Source organism: Phodopus roborovskii, unplaced genomic scaffold (genome assembly GCF_943737965.1).
Source record: "Phodopus roborovskii unplaced genomic scaffold, PHOROB, whole genome shotgun sequence".
Taxonomy (NCBI): domain Eukaryota; kingdom Metazoa; phylum Chordata; class Mammalia; order Rodentia; family Cricetidae; genus Phodopus; species Phodopus roborovskii.
Genome location: NW_026125052.1, coordinates 3,918,303 through 3,940,979, shown reverse-complemented (window position 1 = coordinate 3,940,979; position 22,677 = coordinate 3,918,303). Strand labels below are relative to the sequence as shown.

Sequence of the window (22,677 nt, the reverse complement as noted above, 5' to 3'; positions counted from 1 at the left end):
TCATATAATCCCCCAGTTAAAATAGAAACATTTTTGGTTTTTTTTTTTTTTTCTTTTGGACTGTAGCTCTGGCTGTGCTGGAACTCACTATGGTAGACCAGATTGGCTTTGAACTCACAGAGATGTACCTGCCTTTGTCACCTGAGTGCTGAAGGACACGTACCACCACACTGAGTGAGAGAACATGCTAGTAAACTCACTATTTCCTCTAGCTTCTTCCTGTGTTCTCACATTTAGTTAGTTCAGCCTTTTCCATTCTTCATTTGTTTTTCTTGAGATGCTCTGGCCATGTAGCTTAGACTGACCTTAAACTAGCTATTCTCCTGTCATCACATCTGGTTTAGTCTTGCCTATGTTTTAGAATACCATATGGGTGTTGGTGCATGTCTTTAATCCCAACACTTGAGAAGCAGAGGCAGGTTTATTTCTGAGTTCAAGATCAGTCTGGTCTACAGAGCTAGTTCCAGGACAGCTAAAGCTACAAAGAGAAAAAAAACATATGGATAAAATAATATGTATTCTTTTGTACAACTGAAAATTATTTTATGTGATCAGTGTTTTGCCTATGGGTATGTATGCACACCACATTCATGTCTCACACTTAATAGGCCAGAAGAGGGTATTGAATCCCTTGGAACTGGAGTTGTAGGAGGATGTGAGCTGCTTTGTAGGGGCTAGGAATCATTCATGTCTTCTGCAAGAATAATAAGTGTTCTCAACTGAGATATTTCTCCAGACACTCTTTTGTGCCATTTTTATTTTTCAGTATGTCTTTATTTTTATTGTATGTATACGCGTTTGTCTGCATATGTGTATGTGTACCAAGTACATGCTCAGTGCCCAAAAAAAAGCCAGAAGAGGCATTGAATCCCTTAGAACTGGAGTTAAACAGGCAGTTTGAGCCTCCATGTGGAGTTCTTTTGCAAGAGAAGCAAGTACTCTTGAATGCTGAGCCATCTCTCCAGCCCTCTCAACAGGTATGGTTTTTGTTGTTTGTCTTGACATATGAAGATCTCACATAGCCCAGGATGGCCTTTAACTCAATATGTACCAAGGCTTGACTTCAAATCCCTCCCCTTTTTTCTTTTTTTCTGAGATGGTCTCATTATATATGCCTAGCTGTCCTAGAATTTGATATGCAGACAAGGCTGGCCTTGAACTCACTGAGATCCAACTGCCTCTGCCTTTCTAGAGCTGGGGTTAAAGGTGTGCACTGCCACATCTAGTTCAACTCTTAATCTTTCTTGTATTCTGAGTTCTGGGATTCTAAGCATGTACCATACTTAGCCTAGTTCATCTATTTTTATTGACAAGTAGTTGTCTGTTGTATGAATATACTATAGTTATCCATCTTACGTGTTCGTGGATTTGTATATTGCTTCAATGTCTTGAGATGTTATAAACACAACTGAACATTCATGTATAGGTTTTCATGTATGTATGTTTACAGCAAGTTATTTCTCTTGGGTAAATAACAGAAAATGTCTGGGTTATACAAGAAGCTACTAAATTCAACTTTTTACCCTATAAACATTACTATGAAAATCCGTAAAAGGACATTGTGCATGTTTTCTTTGTATGAAAAGTATCTCATAGTAATTCACTTTGCATTTTATATACATTATACTTTTTCATAACTTGAATTTTTAATGAGAATGTTGCATATTTCAGCAAAAACTAAAGTCATATATTAAGTGCTAATAACTAAATTTGTTTTTAAATACAGTGGCAGTAAAGTAGTCTTTTTTTTCTAGACACAATGCACATAATAAGATAAATACAAAGATGAAAATAAAGTACAAACTATGTTAAGTGCCAGGAAGAAATATCAGGTGGTCTGAGAAAAACCAATTGAATGTAGGAGACAACTCGGAGAGTCTAAGAATGTGTCAGGACTCATTACATTTTCTATTAAGCAAAAAGTAAGTAGAGTGGACTAGAGAGGTGTGAGGAGAAAGGAAAGCAAAGTAATATGAATAATGACTAAAAATCTTGACAATGGCAAAACCACCTACACAGCTGCTTTGGGATCCTACCACTGCTGTCAGTAGCTGCCAACAGCTCCTTTGCTAAAGGAATGCAATAGGATCCATATTGATTTTGTAAAGGAGTATATTAATACAAGCAAAGACGCCTCTCATTTCCAGTAACTGAGGTGTGGGCTTTTCTTTTTATTCTTAGAAGTAATGTTTTACCAACATATATCATTTCCCTTTGATGTGTGGGATGAGTCATAAATTAATGTCACAAGTGTCATCTAAATGAAGGAGGAAACTACATTATGAAAGAAGATGTAGCTTGACATGCATTGTTACCACTGACAGCTACGCACTCCTGAGCTAAATGTCACCATATTAAAATTGGAGATAGTAATTGGAATGTAAAAGTGGACGTTTAAAGTTGCTGCAGCCTAAAAGGTTGTCAGTCTTTCCTAGTTATTATTTATTATTAGGCAAGGCCTCACTACATAGCCCTGGATGATCTGAAACTTGATAGGTGGTTCAGGTGGGACTTGGACTCAGCATACACCCAGCTCTTTTCTAGTTTTCCTGAAATGGCAGTGAACAGGTACGGTGAAAATGAAATTAGTTTGAAGGCTTTGGCATTCCTCAGAGAAGTTGCTTTACATAGACTAATTGAGTCTTTCCATTTATCTTAGAAAAAATTCCAAGTGCATAATTTACTATATACACTTTCTATCATGTATTATTTACTCTTGACCTAGGAGAGAGCATAGAACTCTATTTTATGTGATACCATTAGTAAGTCCAACCCACTTAATCTTAAAATAACAGTATCAGGTCAGGGATTTAAAAATACAGTATTATAGGAAAACAGTTGGTGAGAACACACCCTCTTCTGCCATTAATAACTGACTAGAAATGGAATTTCAGATCCTAAATCCAGCTGAAACCCAAAAACAATAAATGGAGTGGATAATTTGTGAGTACATGTTTTTCAGAGCAGAGAAAAAATCACTATGTTTGTGGTGAATTACATGCTGTCATGGGCAAGGCAGTATGCAGCAATGATGTTCTCAACCATACAGCTGTATAACATGTCCCTCTGAGCACCCACCACTAACACCATCCCCAGGGAGCTTGAAAATAACAGGTTTGGTAAGAAAATTAGAGTAAAGTCAGTTTTAGCTCAAGAAAGAAAAGAGACACAGGAGGTGGTGGGGAAGAACAAACAAAACGCACAATAATACAGATTTTATGATAGCATATGATGTGCATTATACAGTAACAAAGGAGGGGCGTTTGGTGTGATGGAAAACTTACAAGTGAAATGCACCATTTCAACCAGATTGAGTCCTTGTTGCATTGCTTGCTTCTGACCTTGAGCAAAGTCACTGTTTTTAAGGCTTGTTTCTTTATCTGTAAAACAGAACCGTAATGATAATATCCTGGAGGGCTGTAGTGTAAACTGGAAAGCCCCATATAAATAAGATATTATGTGGACATATTGTGAGGCACAGAGCAGAGTTAGGGAAAAATTTCAAAAAGCTTCGAGACTTAGATCTGGATACCAATGCCACCGCTGGAAAGTCTGGACTTTAAAGCGAATAAATTACTATTTCCCACATCTTTTTTGAGAAATGGGGATACTTAGATGAAAGAGCCTAAGCAAACTACCCCTTTTGGTGCTTGTGCCCCCACCTCTAATTTTTCCATTTAAAAGTGTTTACTGTGTGCTATCGTGTGAGCAGATATGCTAAGGCAAGCAAGGAAAATGAAGTCAGTACACTCCTAGTGGAACTAACAGAGATGCTTTAGTTCACTCTTAAACTAGGGTCTTCACCCAGTAGGGCCATTCGAAGTTGGAGTGCAGGAGTTCAGTGTCCTTACCACTCCACAGCCTCGACGGGAAGGACCCTGGAATTCTTAATTAGAACCGGTTGCCATGGCGACAGTCTCTAGGCAGCGTGGGCTGAGCTCTCGGTAGGGATTGCGGGTGGGCCGCCTCTGGACCCTGTGCGCGCGCCCGCCACCAACTTTCCCTCCAGACCGGAGAAGGGTGGCGCGCTCCGCCCCCGTCCCCGGACCGCGCACGTCCGAGCTCGGTGGCGCGCACGCCTGCGGGAGCCCTCTCCAGGCAACCCAGTGCTGATCGCCGGTGCCGGTGCGGCCGTTCCCCCTCCGTCGCGGGAGGCGAGGCTCCGAAGCAGCCCCCTCCTCCTTCTCCTGGGCTCACCCCCCACCCCCTTCCCGGTGGACCTCGGGGCATGAGCAACGATGGCGGGCTGCATCCCTGAGGAGAAAACTTACCGGCGCTTCCTGGAGCTGTTCCTGGGCGAGTTCCGCGGACCGTGCGGCGGTGGCGAGCCAGAGCCCGAACCCGAATCTGAGCCCGAGCCTGAAGCCGAGCTGGTTGCGGCTGAGGCGGCCGAGGCTTCGGGGGAGGAACCGGGGGAGGACGCTGCGACAGTAGCAGCGGCCGAGGAGGGGGAGCAGGACCAAGACCCCGAGCCTGAAGAGGAGGCGGTGGAGGAGGAGGCGGCGGCCGAGGGCGAGGAGGAGGAAGCGGCGGCCCCGGGGCACTCGGCCGTGCCGCCGCCGCCGCAGCCCCAGCTGCCGCCGCTGCCCCCGCTCCCGCGGCCGCTGTCGGAGCGCATCACCCGAGAGGAGGTGGAGGGCGAGAGCCTGGACCTGTGCCTGCAGCAGCTCTACAAATAGTTAAGTAGCGGGGCTCGGCCGCGGGTGGGCCGTCGTCTCTCGGTCGCCGGCCTGGGTCCCAGTCCCCGTCCCCGCCACCCGCGTCCCCGAGGGGCACCCGGGCGGGGTCTCAGCGTCTGCTCCCAGCCCTCTTCTTCGGCTCTCTCGGCCAGCTTCACGGCCACTTAGCACATCCCTCCCCGGCTCCTTTCTGGGAAGGTCTTCCCTCCCGTCTTGGGCTCCCCATTCTTCCCAGGCGCCCTTCTTCCTGGGGTTTCCTCCCACCTTCGTCTGTCTGCCCTTTCCCGGGCTGCGTTCCTTGTTGGACAGCGGGGACGCGCGACTCCTTTATAGACAGTGAGGTGCCTTTCTGCGTAACTGCAACAAAGCTAATACCGTCCCGGTGTCCAAAGGAGCCCAGACCCCCAGATTTTCCCTCAGGTGCTCATGGCTGAAATGAAAAGCTCTGTAGATGGCTTTCTTACGCGAAAGCCTAGTACCATACTTTACAGACATTTGACAGCTCAAAATTGAGAGAGGTGGGAAGGAATTGGGAAGGGAGGGAGGGTAAGTAAAACCCTACCAGGCAAGCCTTTAGGTGAAAAGACGGCGGCCGTAATTCATTAAAGTAGAAAAGTCAGCCTGGTTTGGTAAAATTGCAATTAAGTGCAGTATTTTCAGTCCATTAAGTAAGTAGATGGGGTGGGAGGTGGAGTAAAGCAGATGGCTTAGCTACCCAGATGAAAGTCTAAAATAGAAAGGTCAAGGCTTTGCCTTTCATCCGAGTTCTGCTTTTTATGGGCTTGAAATAGAAACGATTTACAATTGCGTTTCTTTCCAGACGGAATTGTTCCAAAATAATGTCTCTGCAAACACTGGTAAGCCCAAGTCTTTTGCCATTCAGCAAATAGTTGTGATAAAAAAAAAGGTGTTACTCTGACCACCCAAAAAGTTTACTACTGCAAGATTCACTTCAGCTAAATTCAAACCCACCTCCTGAATTTCTTTAAAGCCTAAAAAGAAGGGCCTGGAAAAGAAAGCTGTTTTGTCTTTGTCTGACCCTAGACACCTGATCAAACCATTCTCCTGCTAAAGCAGCCGCTTTTCAACATGAAAATTCTTACTGAGCAGATCTGTAGAATTGGACCGGGTGGATGCCACACTTTATAAACCGTCTGGTAATTAATTTTAAAATAATGTTCGATTATCAAGGGAATAATGTGTTTTGGGGAAATGCAAAAATAAAATGGCGTGTAATACCACCACCCAGGGGTAAACAGCATTAATGGTTTAGAGTATTTCTTTTGTAAACTATCAAAGAAAAGGACCTACAGAATGGCATTTTTATTCGCTATTCAAAGACACCAAAGCTTCTGCTTACAATATAATGGAAATGTTTACAAAAGCCAAGGAATTTTGGATAGTTTTAGTATTTACATTTACAGATTTGAAGGGACACAGTTTAAGCGTTAGAGAATGCTCCCCTACCCTGTCATTAATACAGTAAAGTCCTGAACATTTCAAGGCTTTTAAAATTGAGATGCTCATGATGAGATGTACACAGTGAGGTGGTAAGATGTGGGTTTTTTTTTTTAATGTGAAAGGAAACAAGGCTAATTTTAATGTACATATAAATTAGGAAATGGTTAAATAAGGTGATCACTGTAGGAGAGCAGAAGCTTGTGTTTGAGATAAAACTAACACAATTAAAGTCAGACTTTGTACTGTATTTTGTTCTGATGCCAGCAGAGATAAAATGGCTGGCTTGTTTATGTAAAGTATCTTTAAGGTCCTTAGTGAGTTAAAAGTTTTAAAATGTGTAAAGCCAGTTTTGGTTTTTATTATTCTAAGAAAGCTTAAGACTTAGTCACAAGAATCAGGACCAGTTGACTCTATAGTGTTAGGTCATTTTTCTATTCAGGCTCTTCATTTTACAGGTGAGACTACTATGCCTCTGTCCAGATTTTGGAGAAAAAAAAAAAAAGCCATGTATAAATGATTGCAAGTTTCCAGCATAATCACCAAATCTCAAAATACCTTGATATAGTTGGAGTGTTGACTTCTTAAATGTCTGAATTTCTAAATACTTAGAAATACTTCTTTCTTAAAATGTGCCTGTGTAGGGTATGTATACATGAGTGCAGTACCTGTGGAGGTCAGAGGTCTAGAATTCTCTGGAGCTGGAATTATAGACTGATGTGAATTGCCCACATGTGGATGTTAGGAATCCAACTCCATTCCTCTGAAAGAGTAGTAAGTGCTCAGAACCGGGAGTCTTCGCTCCAGTCCTAGAAGTAATTCTGACTACAAATACTTCATGAAGACTTAAAAATGCATATTTTCTTAGCTGGGTAGTTGTACATACCTTTAATCACAGCACAGGTAGGTAGATCTCTGAGTTCAAGGTCAGCCTGAAAGACAGAGTGAGTTCTAGGACAGCCAGGGCTACTCAGAGAGACCCTGCCTCAAAACAACAAAACAAAACAAAACAAAACAAAACAAACAAACAAACAAAAACTAGGTACATAGCTAAGAAAAGAATGAAGGTTTAGGCCACTTAAAGTGTCTTAAAAGTTGGAGTTGCTGCTCTTGCAGATTGAGATTTGGCTGCAAGCACCCATGTCCAGTTCCAGGGGATCCAGTGTCCTCTTCTATCCTCATTGGGCACAAAACATGAATGTGCTCACGTATATTCAGCTCACATTCATAAAATAAAAGTAATTCCTTTTTGTGGGGGAGATTTGGTTTTTTCACCGTGTAGCCTTGGCTGCCCTGCAGCTCACTCTGTAAGCCAGGCTGGCTTGGAACTTAAAGAGATCTACTCCTAAGTACTAGGCTTAAATGGGTGGGCTACCATTCTAGCTAAAAAGTTTTTTAGAGTAACATTTAGGATAAAATTTTTATCTTTAAATGTCAAAATGGAAAATTGTGCATAGGTATATTCTGCTATATGCAAACAACATGTAACATTTTGAAATAACAATAATTTAAAAATGTTAACAACTCCCAAACCACTCCCCCAGTCTCCCACTTCCTACCCCTACCCCCACTACACACACACACACACACACACACACACACACACACACACACACACACACACCCCTATAGAAAGATCTCCTGCCTCTATCTCCCAAGTACTAGGATTACAAGGTATGCCTCAACGGCTGGCTTCTTTTTTTCCTGGTAGGTATCTAGTCTATCATTGAGCCATATCTTCTGACCCTTTACTTCTCAAATTAATATATATATATGTATATATATATACATACATACATATACATACATATATATATACATACATATACATATATATGTATATATACTATATATATATATATATATAGTTACATCCAATTTGAATGTGAGAGTATGAGGCCACTTGTGTAGGTTCCTAAGTGAGTATTGTGTACAATTCAATACAGCAACAATATAATACAATACTAAGGATCAATTTGTTTCAATCTGTGAGAAACAAATATGCTGAGATCTCATTCTAAATCTGTGTGTTATCAATTTTCAAAGCACTTGTTTTCTTGGTTATTCATTTCGGCTGAGACAGGCTTCCCAAGCGGGAGAAAACTATCGCAGCAGGCTGGCAAAGTTAAGGAGTTCCAGATGGTTTGCAGTAGCATTGAAGACGGCACTTTCAAAATGGATTGGAAAACAAAATCATTGGTTATAGACACTAATAATTCACTTATGTTGAATCATGGATGACTTTGGGAGAGGTCAGAAAATCATTTGGCTTTGTTTCCTTTTTACATATATACATGGGAAAGTAAATAAATAAAAATTATATTAGTCCTTTCAAAAATTAAGCATTTTGTTATAAAAAGTAAGTATTCACTAAAAAGTGGGGAAATTTTACATAAACAAAAAGGGTAATATAAATACAGCTTAGTATTACTCCCAAGTTGGCTCCCAAGTCTTTCTCTTAAGCTTTGATGCTGCTACTTCACTGAGTTTTTGAGTATCCTTCCTATCTTCTTAATATCGATGCTCTGTACTCGACCTCTTCAAGTCTGCTTGACTTGTCACTCATCGATACCGTCCACTCACATGATTAGCCATTGTGGTTATGCTAATGGATTCCAACTCTACCTGGGTGTCTAAAAGCCTTCTCAGACTTGATTGCCCATCCTCCTCTTCCATCCCCCAAACAAAAACAAAACCTGGCACTCTGTGCTTTTGTTTTTTATGTTGATGGGGATTGCATGCTAGGTTAGTGCTCTACCATCCAGCTACTTAGTGATCCATCCCTGATTTCTCTTTTGACCCCTCACATTTGATTTGTTAATTTAGCCCTGTAAATATCTCACAAATGTGTATTTTCCTATTCTCACGGCCATTGTCACATCTTGTCTATTTTATTTACCCTTTTGTGGCCAAAGTTACTACTCTTGGACTAGACTATATAGTTTTTCTTTTGTTCTTTTTTTAAAAATTGTATTTATGTGTACTTAGGCATGTGTGCACCACATGCCTAGTTAATAACAGATGGTTGAGAGCCACCATGTGGCTGCTAGGAATCGAACCCAGGTCCTCTGGAAGAGCAGTCAGTGGTCTTAACCACCCACCACCTCTCCAGCCTCAGATTATGTAGATTTATATAGATTTAGTATAAGTGTTATACTAAAACATTAAAAACTTTTAATAGTATATATTATATTTAAGTGTGTGTGTGTGTGTGTACACATATGTGTGTGCTTATGGGAGTTAATTTATCTCCTTCTACCACGTGGGTCCCAGGGATTGAACTCAGATCAGGTCATCAGGTTTGGCAACAAGCTTCTGTATCCACTGAGCCATCTTGCCAGCCATAGCTTAGATATTTTTACCCTTAATTGACCTTAACTAAACTGCAAGGTTAAGGGCATAGTCCTAAACTTCCAAGTCAACCCAGGACTTCTGATCCTCACTGTAAAGACAGAGTTCCAACAAAGTTTAGAAGAAAGACATCATAGAAGACCACCCTCATTCCTGAGACCAGCTGCAAGTTGGAGAGTTTCTCAAAACCACCCACAAATTCAATAATTCTCTAGAAACACAAACAGAACTCATTGACCACTATGGATATACTTTATTACAAGGACAAACTACAGATTAAAACCAGCCCAAGGAAGAGGTGCCCTGTAGGAGAGTGGCAGAGATTAGGCACCTTTATGCTCTGTGTTGTGGTATCCTTCTCTACCGAATATGCAGTGATAGGCTGAGAGTACTGACAGTCTAAGAATCTCACCCAAGTCCCAGTTTTCAGAATTCTCACTGACATTTGCATTTAGGGATAGTTTTTTATGTAATCAGAGATTATGGGCACTGAAAGGTTTCTTCCTAGGACCTGAGGACAAAGACTGGACCTTTAGGCAAAGCCCAGTTGTTTCCTACATACCCTTTGCCAGTTATCCCCATTGGTCTCCAGATGAAAGGTAGTGAGCTTTCCATTTTACTTCATCGGCCTTGTCTCTGAAATCACTCTCCACTCCACCCACTTCTAGCAACTACACTCCAGCAATTGCAGACTATGAAGACATCAGTGTGCATGTTATTGTCTCTTTAATATCTGCATTGTTGCAATGGTGTCTTTTTCCCACATTGAGAATGAGCATGGTCCATCTGTGGCCAGCCTAATCTCTTGTGTATTGTGTAGGTGTCTATTTATTACCAGTTTCTTTAGGAAACCTACCCTGACCACTCCCCATCTATAATGAACCAAGTGTCTCTTCTATGTGCCCTTCCAGAGTCCCCAGTGCACATTCCTCATGGAAGCTCTTGTCGCATTCATCTTCTGAGAAACTAATGTTTATAATTCCACTGTTCAACTGGCAGTCCTCACCGTGAGGTATACCTAAAAGAATTCCTGAGAGTGAAGGAAAATAATGGTAGAATCTATTATATACAAAATATGCAATTAAGCCTGGTATGGTGGTATATACCTGTAATTCTCAGCATTCTGAAGATGGATGCTAGAGGATGGCCTATTTGAGGCCAACCCATGCTATAGCAAGACCACATCTCCAAAAATTAAGAGCTGAGTATGAGGATATAGCTGAGTGGTAATTACTTGTTTAGCATAAGGAAGACATTGTATCCAATCCCCAGTAGTGCCAAGAAAAAAAATAAAGAAATTAAGTGCTATTAATATTTGCTGTAATTATGGAGATTGGTAATTTGCTCTGAATGCAACTGATTTTGTGGCAAGCCTGGGAGCTAAGAGGTTGACAGAGGCGTATCTTCTCTAATTTTCAGGACATTGCAAACTGTGTGATTCACCTGTGCCTGATTAAATAGATTTAAGGATTTTATATCCTAGTTTAAAATTTTTTAGTTCTCATGAAAGGAACAAATAACTTTAAAAAGTTTTGCAATAATTAGAGGTTAGAGAGATGGCTCAGAGTTTAAATCTCAGCACTCTGCAACAAGACAGGTGTCCCATAATGCCTACAACTTCAATTCCGAGGGATTCAGGTTCTTCTTCTGGCTTCTGTGTGTACCCCTTACACACAAATTAATTAATTAATTATTTTTTTTTTTACTAGTTTAAGGTTGAATTTTGTAATACAAGCATAAAACATGTTATTTTCTTAGTTACATATAATTTTTCTAAAAAATAGTATGTTCCAGAAATGAGCTAAAATGCAAGTAAAAAGATTGTGTAATATTGGTATATAAGAAATATATGGGCATAGTGGCACATGCCTTCCATTTCAGCACTCAGAAGGCAGGGGCAGATGGATACTGTAGCCTGGTCTACAGTGTGCTCCAGGACAGCCATGCCTGCAGAGTGAGATCATGTCTCAAAGGAAAAAAAAAAAAAAAAAAGGGGCGGGGGTGGGGTCAGGACTGTGGCTCAGTTGTTGAACACTTGTGTAGCATGTGTAAGATGACCAGTTTGATCTCTAGCTCTGCAAATAAACCAAACAATGTCAGCATGATGGCCCTTCTGTAACCATAGTACTTAAGGGGCTGAGGCAGGAGGATAGTGAGTTTAGCTAACCTGGACTATAATACCAAGGCCCTGCGCATTGGTTATTTTTCTCATCACTGACAGAATATCTGACAAAATAAAAAGGTTTGGCTCATGCCTTGAGGATATAGTCTACAGTCAAGGAAGTTGTCTATGGCTGTTGTTTAAAAAATGGCAGAGAAAGAGAGAGAGGCCATCTTGCCACAGACAGCTAGAGTGGGGAGTATTTTTATTGGGGGAAGGGAATGGGAAAGGGGAGGGGAGTGAGGAGACCAGCCTCTGAGGATAGGAGTGGAGAGAGAGGATGAGAGGGAGGGAGAGAGGAAAGAGAGAAGGGAGGGAGGGAGAAGGGTGGCCAGGGAAAGAGAGACTGGAGGTGGGCGAGGTCCACCTTTTATAAGGGAACAGAGCAAATGTGCACAGGTGGTGCTCTTAGTGGCAGCATCTGAGGACATATCCTGCCAGGACCCCTAGGGCAGGCCAGTACAGATGCCTGAATACTAACAACAGTCATGGGGAAGTGTGGTGATATATTGCTTATGATTTAATAAAGATTGCCTGAAGTATCAGAATGCAAAGCCAGCCGCACTAGTTAGATAGAGAAGCTAGGTACAAGCTGTACACACCTTTAATCCTAGGGTTCAGAAGACAGGTGTAGATGGTCTCTGTGAGTTCAAGGCCACACTGAGCCACATGAAATTGATCCAATCTAAAAGAGAAACAGCTCACACAAGGGAGACTCAGCCTTGGGATCCCAGGCCTTTACTCTGAGGATTTGAGAGGTATAAAAGGAAGAAGCAAAGAGTCTCATGAGAGAACTTGTCTCCAGCCACGTTGAGGAGAGCAGCACTCTAGGATTGCAGTCTGAGGCTTGATGGAGAGCATTGTCTCTGAGGATTCCTGGAGACAAGATTGCCATTTCACTGTGACGTAGAAATAAGAGCTAGTGGCTGGCTGCTTTGCTCTTCTGATCTATCAGTCTCTCTCTCTTTTTATTATTTGTGTTACAGGGAAGATATAGTCTATGGTCATAGGGAAGATGTCATCTACAGTCATGGTGGTAGGAGAATAAGGCAGCTGGTCACATTGCATCCACTGTCAGGAAGCAAAGGAAAATGAACGCTGGTGTCTCTCTTGCTTTCTCTTATTTATCCTGGGACTCTGGTCTATGAAATAGTACCATCCACAGTGGGTCTTCTAATCTGATTTAAAACAATCTAAAAAGTCACTCACAGACAGATCCTGACAAGTTGACAGTTATCATACTGTGTATCAAAATCTGCTGCCACACCCTGGTGTGTGTGTGTTTACGTGTGTGTGTGTGTGTGTGTGTGTGTGTGTGTGTGTGTGTGTGTATGACTTGTTGCTGAAACAAAATACTCAGCAGAAGCAACCTGGGAATAAAGGATTTATTTTAGTTTATAGCTTCATGGTAAGGGAGGCATGGTGGATGGGATGCCATCTATGGTTGCAAGAACTTTAGGTGTGCCATGTTTTATCTGGGAAGATCAGGAAATGGAAATGTTGGGCCAGAACCTGGGCCATCTGTAACCATCTAAGCCCTGCCCTGACATCCCTGTCTACCAGCTAGGCCCCATTCGAAAAGGTTCTACAACCTCCTAAAACGTCACTGCAGCTACAGATCAAGTGTTCAAATGCATGAGCTTCTGGTGTTCATTTTACATTCAAACTGTAATTTTCTGTCCCTGTTCCCATAGGCTCATGACCTATCTAGTAATGCAAAACATACTCAGTCCAACTTCATGATTTCCATAGTCTTACAATGCCTACAGTGTTTAAAAGTCCAAAGTCCCTTCTAAAATGCAGGCAATATGTAATGCATTCTCATTCTCATTCTCTCTCTCTCTGTACTTATGTATGTATATGTATAAATATATAAATAAACTTAATCTGCACTTGGGAAGGCAAGAGAGGGTACTGGTGTTACAGACATGTGGGTGCTGGGCCATTGAGCCATCTCTCCAGCTCCTCTGGGTGCTATTTCATTTGGGGTTAACACCTTATTTTTTTTTTTTTTTTAACACAGTTACATACCATTGCTGCCATTGGTATTTGTAGAAGAGACAAATACTTTGGGCTGGTTATGATCACGATTTAGGGATTTAGGACATTCTATAAGAGGAACCAATACCTAAATTTCTAAACCGGCTCTATCCATAGGTTATGCGGCTTTGCTGTTTGTTTTTCTTCTTGGAGCTGATGAGTGAACCGAAGGCTGTGCATTTACTAGGCAAGCGCTTTACTGTTGAGTTAAACCCCAACCCCCTCTACCTAATAGGAATTGTAATATGAGCCACATATATTGGGTTTTTGTTGTTTGTTGTTTTTTTGAGACAGAGTTTCTCTGTGTAGCCCTGGCTGTCCTGGAACTCTCGCTGTTGTAGACCAGGCTCACATTTATTGTTTTAATTTTTTCATTAATCACATGTTAAAAAATGAAAAGAGCTGGTGTGGTGACTATAATCCCATCATGCACTAGGCCGAGGCTAGAAAGTTGCTGTGAATTTGAGGTCAGTTTAGGCTACACAATGAGTCCAGCCAGGATTATATTGAATAAAAGAGAAAAAAAAAAATGAAAAGAAAAGAAAAGAAAAAAATGTTTAGTTTTAATAACTTATTTAACCAGAAGTACCCAAAATATTTACATTTTAATTCATAATCTATCTAAAATGTTAATAAAATTCTTATATCATGTTTTTAAAGAAGTTCTTTGTCTATTTGAGAAAGATAACACAGTTCTATTTATACTCAAACACTTAATAGCCACAAAGTGGTCAGTGGCTACCCTAGCAAATTGTATAGTTTAGACTTAATTTGTTTTTAAAGATTGGGGTTGGGAGCTTCCAGTGATAGTGTTTTATCCTGCGTGTGTGGGACCCCTGAGTTTAATCCCCAGCACTGGGGGAAAAACTAGCACAACATAATAAGCACATAATCATAGAATAATATCTTGTTCATGTTCCCAGGTTTCGGTGTTTAGGGAGTCATTTCAGAAATTCTCTATACCACCATAGAGAAGCAAGATGGAACATTTTAATTATTTTGTTTAGGAATCTTTTAATTTCATTTCTAAATGAAAACAGAATGTTCTGCCTCCATTCCCACCAGCCGGCTCCAAGCTACCATCCGGCTACAAAGTACCAAACAATTTTTCATACTTCAGAGTGTTGCTTTTCTGTCTGCTAAAAACACATCTCAGTGTCTCCGGTTTGTAGCTAAGGCAGACGGACATGCTTGATGAGCCACCAGGGCCCTACGGAAGATCGCTCCTGCCTACCTCATCTAGTCTTACCTCAATTAACCGGTGGTTTTGGTCAATTAACTACACACTAATTGTAGTGATCTTAATTGAATTTGCAGACCCTGGGACGCTCGTTCTTGCCTCTGCACCTTTGTTTTCTTTGCCTAGTAAGCTTTTTTATTCTTTCCTTTTACTGCTCAGCTCAACTGTTAGGTTTTATTCTAAATATCTCTTTTCAGTAGAACTACTCCCTTTATAGTTTAAAAGGATTACATTTGTTTGTTATATGTATGGGCATGTATTTGGAGGTTACATGGAGGTCAGAGAATATTTGTGAGAATCAGTACTCTCCTTCCACTATGTGTGTCCCTGGGATGGAGCTCTGTTCACTAGGCTTGGTGGCAAGTACACTTACTGCCTGAGCTGTCATCAGTACACTTTTGGTTTTTTTAGATTTATTTTTTATTTATTATGTATACAGTGTTCTGCCTGCATGTATGCTTACAGGCCAAAAGAGGGCACCAGATCCCATTATAGATGGTTGTGAGCCACCATGTGGTTGCTGGGACTTGAACGCAGGACTCTCTGGAAGAGCAGCCAGTGCTTTAACCACGGAGCCACCTCTCCCACCCAGGGCTCTGTGGTGTTTTTGTTTTCATTGTTGTGCTTTGAGACAGCATCTCATAGAGCCCAGGCTGGCTAGGATGGCTTTGAGCTTCCAATCCTTCCTCATCTCTCCCTAGTGACATTACAGGTGTGCACCCCACTCCTGGTTTCAGGTGGTAATGGAAACCAAGGCCAAGACTTTGGGCATGCCGGACAAGTACTTTACCAAGTGAGAATACAACCAAAATACAATTTTTCACTAAGAAGAAAAGAGAAAAAGAACTCAAGCCAGGTTTGACGGCAAATGCTTGTAAGCCCAGCACTTGAGAGGCAAAGACAGGAGGATTAAAGTTTGAGGCTATTATTGCTACATAAGCAAGACTCTGTCTGGGGAGTGGTGAAAACCTCCTTTGCTCAGGACGTTCCCTACCTTTGTGTAAGGTGAAGTTAAAATTGTCAGTTTTATGACGGTCAGCATTGTCTGCATCCAAAATGGTTGCAGCCCTTTTTACAGCAGTGCACTGTTCTGGCACAACATTATTGACAGTTGGCGTAGGCACTGTTTCATATGTTTCCTCCTTTAGCCATTACAGAAAATACATGTATTTTATTAGTAATTTTACAGGTGAGAAAGCCAGGGCAGATTTGTATGTTGGTGCCATTATCTAGTGAACCTGACATAGGGGTGGTAGTTAATAGTGACCATCTTATGATTCTCATATTACATTACACATCTGTTTCCTACAAATGAAAATCTCAGTAAAGACGCAGATGTAATAATTTGTTGAGTTTTTATCACTGCCATTTGCTTAATTCAGATTATCATTTTTAAAAGTTTCTCTCTTTCTCCCCCCACCTGTGTGTGTGTGTGTGTGTATGTCTCTGCGTGTGTCTCTGTGTGTGTGTGTCAGTATGTGTGTGTGTCTGTGTGTGTGTATGTCTCTGCGTGTGACTCTGTGTGTGTGTGTGGGTGTGTGTGTCTGCGTGTGCCTGTGGGAGGTCAGAGAGCAAACTCAGGTATAAGTCTCCATTTTCCACCATGTTTTTACACAGGGTACGCTAGGCTAGCTGGCTTGTCTCTCCATCTCTGACTTTTACATGGGTTTTTAGAGATGTGAATTTGGATCCTCATGCTTATGTAGCAAGCACTTGCACCCACTGAGCCATCTCCCTAGCTCTAGTTTAGGCTTTTATCGTATCTTGTCATTACTTTGGTCGCCTCTTAGCTAATTTCCCTGTCATCTCTCTCTCCTCTCTCTCTCTGCCTCTCTTCATGTCTCCTTCTGCTCCTGTACCCAGAGGCTGATATCCCCACTCCCCTCACCTCTTTCCCATTCCCTTCCCCAATTAAAAAAACAAAACTCTCCACTCCAGCTGTCTCCCCTCCCCGCAGTTTTTTTTTAAACAGCCACCTTTCCTATGACTGTAGACTGTATCCTCAAACCATGAGCCTAAATAATGCCTCAGGTGTTCTGTTAGGACTAGCAAGAACTCCCTCCCCACCCAGGGTTTCTCTGTGTAACCCTAGCTGTCCTGGAACTCTGTGTAGGCCAGGCTGACCTGGAATGCACAGAGACAGACCTGCTTCTGCCTCCCTAGTGTTGAGATTGAAGGCATGCACCACTATGCTTGGCTGTCATTGTTTTTCTTCCTCCTAGTCTAACCTACCCAACACTGTTAGCTCCCTGAGAGACTCTACAGATACACAATGCCCTGCCTTTCTGCCATTGTGCATGATGTTTATTCTGCACAGAACAGGCATCCCTTTTGATGGGAAGGGGAGGTAGGGTTTTCATTTTATCTTTCATCCAGATAGTTCAGAGACTATCTGTAGATAAAGAACATTTTAAGGATTTTTTTTTTTTGCACCAAATACTATTCTAAACTCTTGCTTCTAATAAAAGAAAAAGGTGGGGCTGCAGAGATAGCGTAACAGTTAAAGAGCACTGGCTACTCTTCCAGAAGACCTGGTTTATTCCCAGCAACCAAATGGCAGCTCATAGCTTCCTGTAACTGCAGTTCAAGGAGCTCTGTCTGACATTCTCACCCAGACACACATGCAGGCCAAACACCAGTGCACAGAACATAAAAACAAATATCGTTTACAAAATACAAGCATTGCCCTCATTTGCAGGCATTTTCCACCTTCAGCTCCTCACTTTATAAAGAAAAGAAAAAGTTATTAGTTTTGCTATTGCAAACAGAATTTGAAATCCAGTGGTTATTTAAACAATAAATAATAATAATAAAAAACTTGCATCTTGCTGTATAGTTTGTAGGAATGGCAATTTTCTCAAAAAAGCTAATTGTTCATTTACTAAGATGCCTGCAGATATTTTTTCTATTAAGTATTTGACTAATGCTGCAATCTATTTAGAATTTAAATTTCAATTATTATTGAAGTAGCCAGAGGCATCCTTTTTTCCCCCTCTATACTTTTTATTCCTAATGTAATAGCCATCTACTCAGCACATGTCTACTTTGAAAAGCAATGTCTTTTTAAAATTATTTAACTATTTGTATATGTGTGTAGAGGTCATAGGTCAATATCATGTTTTCCTTAATTGCTCCCCACCTTATTTTTTGAGGCAGGGTCTCTCACTGAACATGAAGCTCACCAATTCAGCTAAGTTGTTTGGTTAGTCAAGAGCTCCAGGAATCTGCCTGTCTCTGTCTCCTGTAATTGGAATTACAGGAATTCACCTTGTGCCTGTGGTATTGGTGATCCAAATTTAGGGCCTTTACTTGCTTAGCTAACACTCTGCCAACTGCCGTCTCTCAGTTCATATTTATTTTCTTTGGTGCTGATGTTTGAACCCAAGACTTCATGAATGCCAACCATATGCTCTACCTCTGAGGTACAACCCAGCCCCCTTTTTATGTTGTTTTTGTTTTTGTTTTTTGAGACAGATTCTCACTGTAGCCTTAGCTGGCCTGGAGCTCACCCTGTAGACCAGGCTATCCTCAAACTCATAGAAATCCACCTGCCTCACCTTCCTAGTGCTGGGATTAAAGGCATGTGCTACCACACCCAGACCTTTTTTTTTTTTTTTAAATCATTATTTTATTTAAAATTATGAGTGTTTTGCCTGCATGTATGTATATATGTACATCATGTGCATGTTTGGTACTTGTAGAAGCTAGAACAGGGTATCAAAGCCCCTGTTGGATTCCCTGGTACTGGAGTTAGGGATGGTTATGAGCCACCATGTGAGTGCCGGGAATTGAGCTCTGGCCCTTTGCAAGAGGAAAGAATACTCCAAACTGCTGAGCCATCTCTTCAGCCCCTATTTTTTAATTACTTTAAAAAGGAGGAGAAAGGCTTTTGAGCTTGCAAACTATATTAATATCATAAATGTAGCATATTTTAGAAGCCAACAAAACAATACTGGTCATTAATAAGCAGTAGGTCATAAATTAACCTAAATAATTGATAATATATATTCTAAAAGTGTCATGGATTATAACCCTCTGGTTTATATCCATCTGCTATAACAGTTCCAGATTCATTTCTGTAAAATCACTTTTCTTTTGAATAATGCATTAAAAGTGGCTCTAAGTAAAGCTTGTCATTAAAGGCCAGGATTCCACTGGCTGTAAAAGAAAAGAAGAGAAAATATAGGCCAAGTGATTTTAGCTTGTACTAAGGCCCTGGGCTCAATTCCCGGCACTTAACAAAAACTGGGCAAAAAGATGGTAGTTTAGTTCTATTAAAATATTGACAATCAAGGCTCTAGGGTGTAGTTAAGTGGTCAAATAACTGGACAGCATGCATGAAGCCCTGAGTTTGATTCCAGTACAAAAGGAAGAAGAGGAGAAGGAAAAAAACATATTGAAAATCAAGTATAAAATAAAGGCATTCTCTCAGAACGAAGTCTAATAATTATAAAAAGCACCTTAAGGTTATACTCTTAGTCAAATGAGCTAATTAAATGCCACAGTGGAAAAGTCCATTAAATACAACATTAAGTAATTAGTACATTTTATATTCCTACATAGGTCAGAATTATCAAACCATGAAACTGAATTTCTTCTCATTTCCCCAAAGACTATAAAAGATTTTAATTAATTGAGCTTTCCATTTTGAGAATTTCCTTAGTTCAAAAGGCTTTTTATTTTATTAACTTTTTAAAGTGGTTGTCAAATAAATATAGCTTTCTATGTTGCCTGGTAGTTTTTGTGGTTGATGTAGACCTTAGAAAATTATTATAGTATTCAGTTTCTTCAGCATAGATGACCAGCTATGTCCAAACAAAATACTAAATCATTTGACATTTTATGATGCATAATTAACAGTAAGTTCTAAGAAAATATGATTTAAAACTATTTTTAAAAGATATATATGAAGTTTATTGTTTCCTTATTACAAAAAAGATTTCAAGTGAAAAATAATTTTACTATAGTGAGAATAATATTTATTTATAATGAGTATTTATCACATGTCAAACACTGTGCTAAATGCTGCTTCAAAGAAATAAATAAGCATGTTCCTTTTTCTCGAGTATGCAATTTAAAATCAGACCAGTGAGCCAGCGACACCCTACAGCTCGAGCATAGTCAGGATCAGTAGCTGGTCCTACGTGCATTGGTGCACTAAACCCTCAATGCTGTTACTCTGATTCACAAGTAAGAAAATTATTTCCTAGGCATTAGGTGATTTCTCCAAGGTCACTCAAGATACATAGTAGAATCAAAATTGGAAGTCTGATGTCTGACTCCAAAGCTTGTTATCTTGTTGCCTGAAATTCTCATCAGAGTGGACTTTGCTGACCCTGAACTGGCTCTCATTATAGCCATCCAATTTGTTTTCTTGGCTTTTAGAACAATGACCTGTAAATTCATGACCTCTCTCCCTCTCCCCCTGCTTCTCCCCCTCCCCCTCTTCCTTCCCCTTCCCCTCCCCCTCCCCCTCTTCCTTCCCCTTCCCCTCCTCCTCTCTCTCCACTTCCCTCTCCCTCTCCCCTACCTCTGCCTCTCCCTCCTCCTCTCTCTCCTTCCTGTTCACTTTACCCTTTTCTTTCTTTGTGCTACCCAATACCAATTTGTAAAGACTTTGGAACTGAAGACTCCCTCAAGTGTACCCATTTCAACTAGGCTTAAAGCCTATTTACTTCCCAAAGACATAAAGGGATAAGTGCTTCTTTGTATCCATTCCACCATGTCACTATATTGTGCACATGGTAAATCCTTGAAGGACATGTATGGAGAAATGGAAGCTCACTAAGATGCATAAGATGATGACTCAGATGATAAATCAGCATAAGTTACTCATTAGTTTATTTTCTTCCCCTTTCCAATCTAGAGATTCAGCCCTTAACATTCAGCAAATGGTATCTCCAGAGGTGAGTCCCAAGTACCATTCCCTCCCATGACCCACACCAGTGTCTTTTTACTGTTTTTTTATTCCATGTTAGGAATCAAACTCGGGATCTCAGGCACGCTCTACTTCTGAGCTATAACTCTAGTCCCCATCCAAGCAACCACTCGACCATGTAGCTATAGCCTCAGTCATAAGACTTCTAACCTCCAAGCTGGAATAAGCCCTTTCCTCCCCAAGTAATTTTTGGTCATGGCTTTATCATAGCACCAGAGAAGCAAAAACTATTACAGGCATACAAGCAGGAAGAGTAGGTATACCAATGAAATATTTGCTGATAATAAATCATAAAGAAATGTATTTTAACACAATTCTTTGATATGCATACTATTTGCCATTTATTAAAGATGATGCAAATTAACATGCTAACAAGGTGGATGTGTTATTTATTTTTCCATAAATAATTAAATCTTGCCTGGATATTTGGTACTGCAGGACATAGAGCATCTTCAGCATTTTTCACAGTTAATTGATAATTTGATTTTACAGTCGTCCATGTTGAGGAGGCCACTTTGCATTAATATATGGTACAAAATGACAGAAGTATATTTAGGGCTGTTTCTGAAATGGTTGACAATTCTCTCCTAATCTCAAGCCAAAATTCATTTAGCAATTTTTATTAAACTCAAATGAGCAATGCAAGCAGCCGTTTTAAAATCAAACATCCTTACAAATCCAATCCAAAGATATGCTAATTTTGATATTCACATTCTGAGGAATGAGTGAAGGAAAATATAAAATGTCTTAGTGCTCAACAATTAAACCATTTTTAAAAATCTGATTTGTTCATTTAAAAAAAAGTTTACATGTGAGTGTTTTACCCAAATGTATGTATGTGCGTCATATTCATACTTGGAAGATGTGGGGTTCAGAACAGGGCATCAGATCCCCTGATACAGTTCGTTGACCTGGGCCCTCTATAAGAGCAACAAGTGCTGTTAACTGTTAAGTTGGACCATCTCTCCAGCCCCCATTATGTTCTTTGGGATTGTTTGTTTTTGTTTTTCAAGATAGGGTTTCTCTGTGTAGCCCAGTTTGTCCTGGAGCTCACTCTGTAGACCAGGCTGACCTGGAACTCAGAGATTATCCTGCCTCTGCCTCCCTACTGGGACTAAAGGTATAAGCCACCATGTCAGGCTCCATCATGTTCGTATGTATAAGAGCAAAAAATATTCTATGTACAGTAAAAACATTGCAGTTTATAACTTACAGTAGTCTTGACTCTAAGCATGTGTTTCACAGTGTTCATTGCTGGTGTGTGGTTTAGGCATGCACGGTTTGTGCAAAATATGCATGTGTGTGTTTAAAACCAAGGCTGCAAAGTTCTATGATGCAGCACAGACAAATGCAGATGGAAAACCCTCGATTTATTATGCATTTGATTTTGTTGTTGTTGTTGTTGTTTTTGAGACAGTGTTTCTCTCTGTAACAGTCCTGGCTGTCCTGAAACTCTCTTTGTACACTAGGAGGGCCTCAAACTCACTGAGATCCTCCTGCCTCTGCCTCCCAAGTGCTGAGATTAAAGGTGTGCATCACCACCACCCAGTGTTATGCATTTGATTTTGACTGATTCTTGGTCACTGTATACCCAGAATCCTTTTATTGTTGCCAGTTTTTTTTTTTTTTTTAAATGACTTTCAGGTTCAGTTAGGTAACCCTATTTGGGGACACACCTCACAGTTTTAGAAGCTTTTCTGTGATCATGGTTCACAGAAAAGTCCAAGGATGACACTACAGACATGAAATAATGTTATTAGCAAGCTAACAATATATGGTATGGTAGACCATACAAGAAAAAAATGAAGGT

At 40.6% G+C, this 22,677-nt stretch overlaps 1 protein-coding gene across 1 annotated transcript in view; it reads left to right on the top strand.

The window, feature by feature from the left end:
* Window positions 1-4,015: 4,015 nt before the first annotated feature.
* The window catches only part of Ppm1e (protein phosphatase, Mg2+/Mn2+ dependent 1E), a 118,753-nt gene continuing 100,091 nt past the window's right edge, over window positions 4,016-22,677 (top strand). The window contains exon 1 of the mRNA XM_051188982.1: window positions 4,016-4,678. Coding sequence (XP_051044939.1) covers window positions 4,239-4,678 — 440 coding nt within the window. The 5' untranslated portion in view covers window positions 4,016-4,238. The remainder of the gene's footprint in view (window positions 4,679-22,677) is intronic.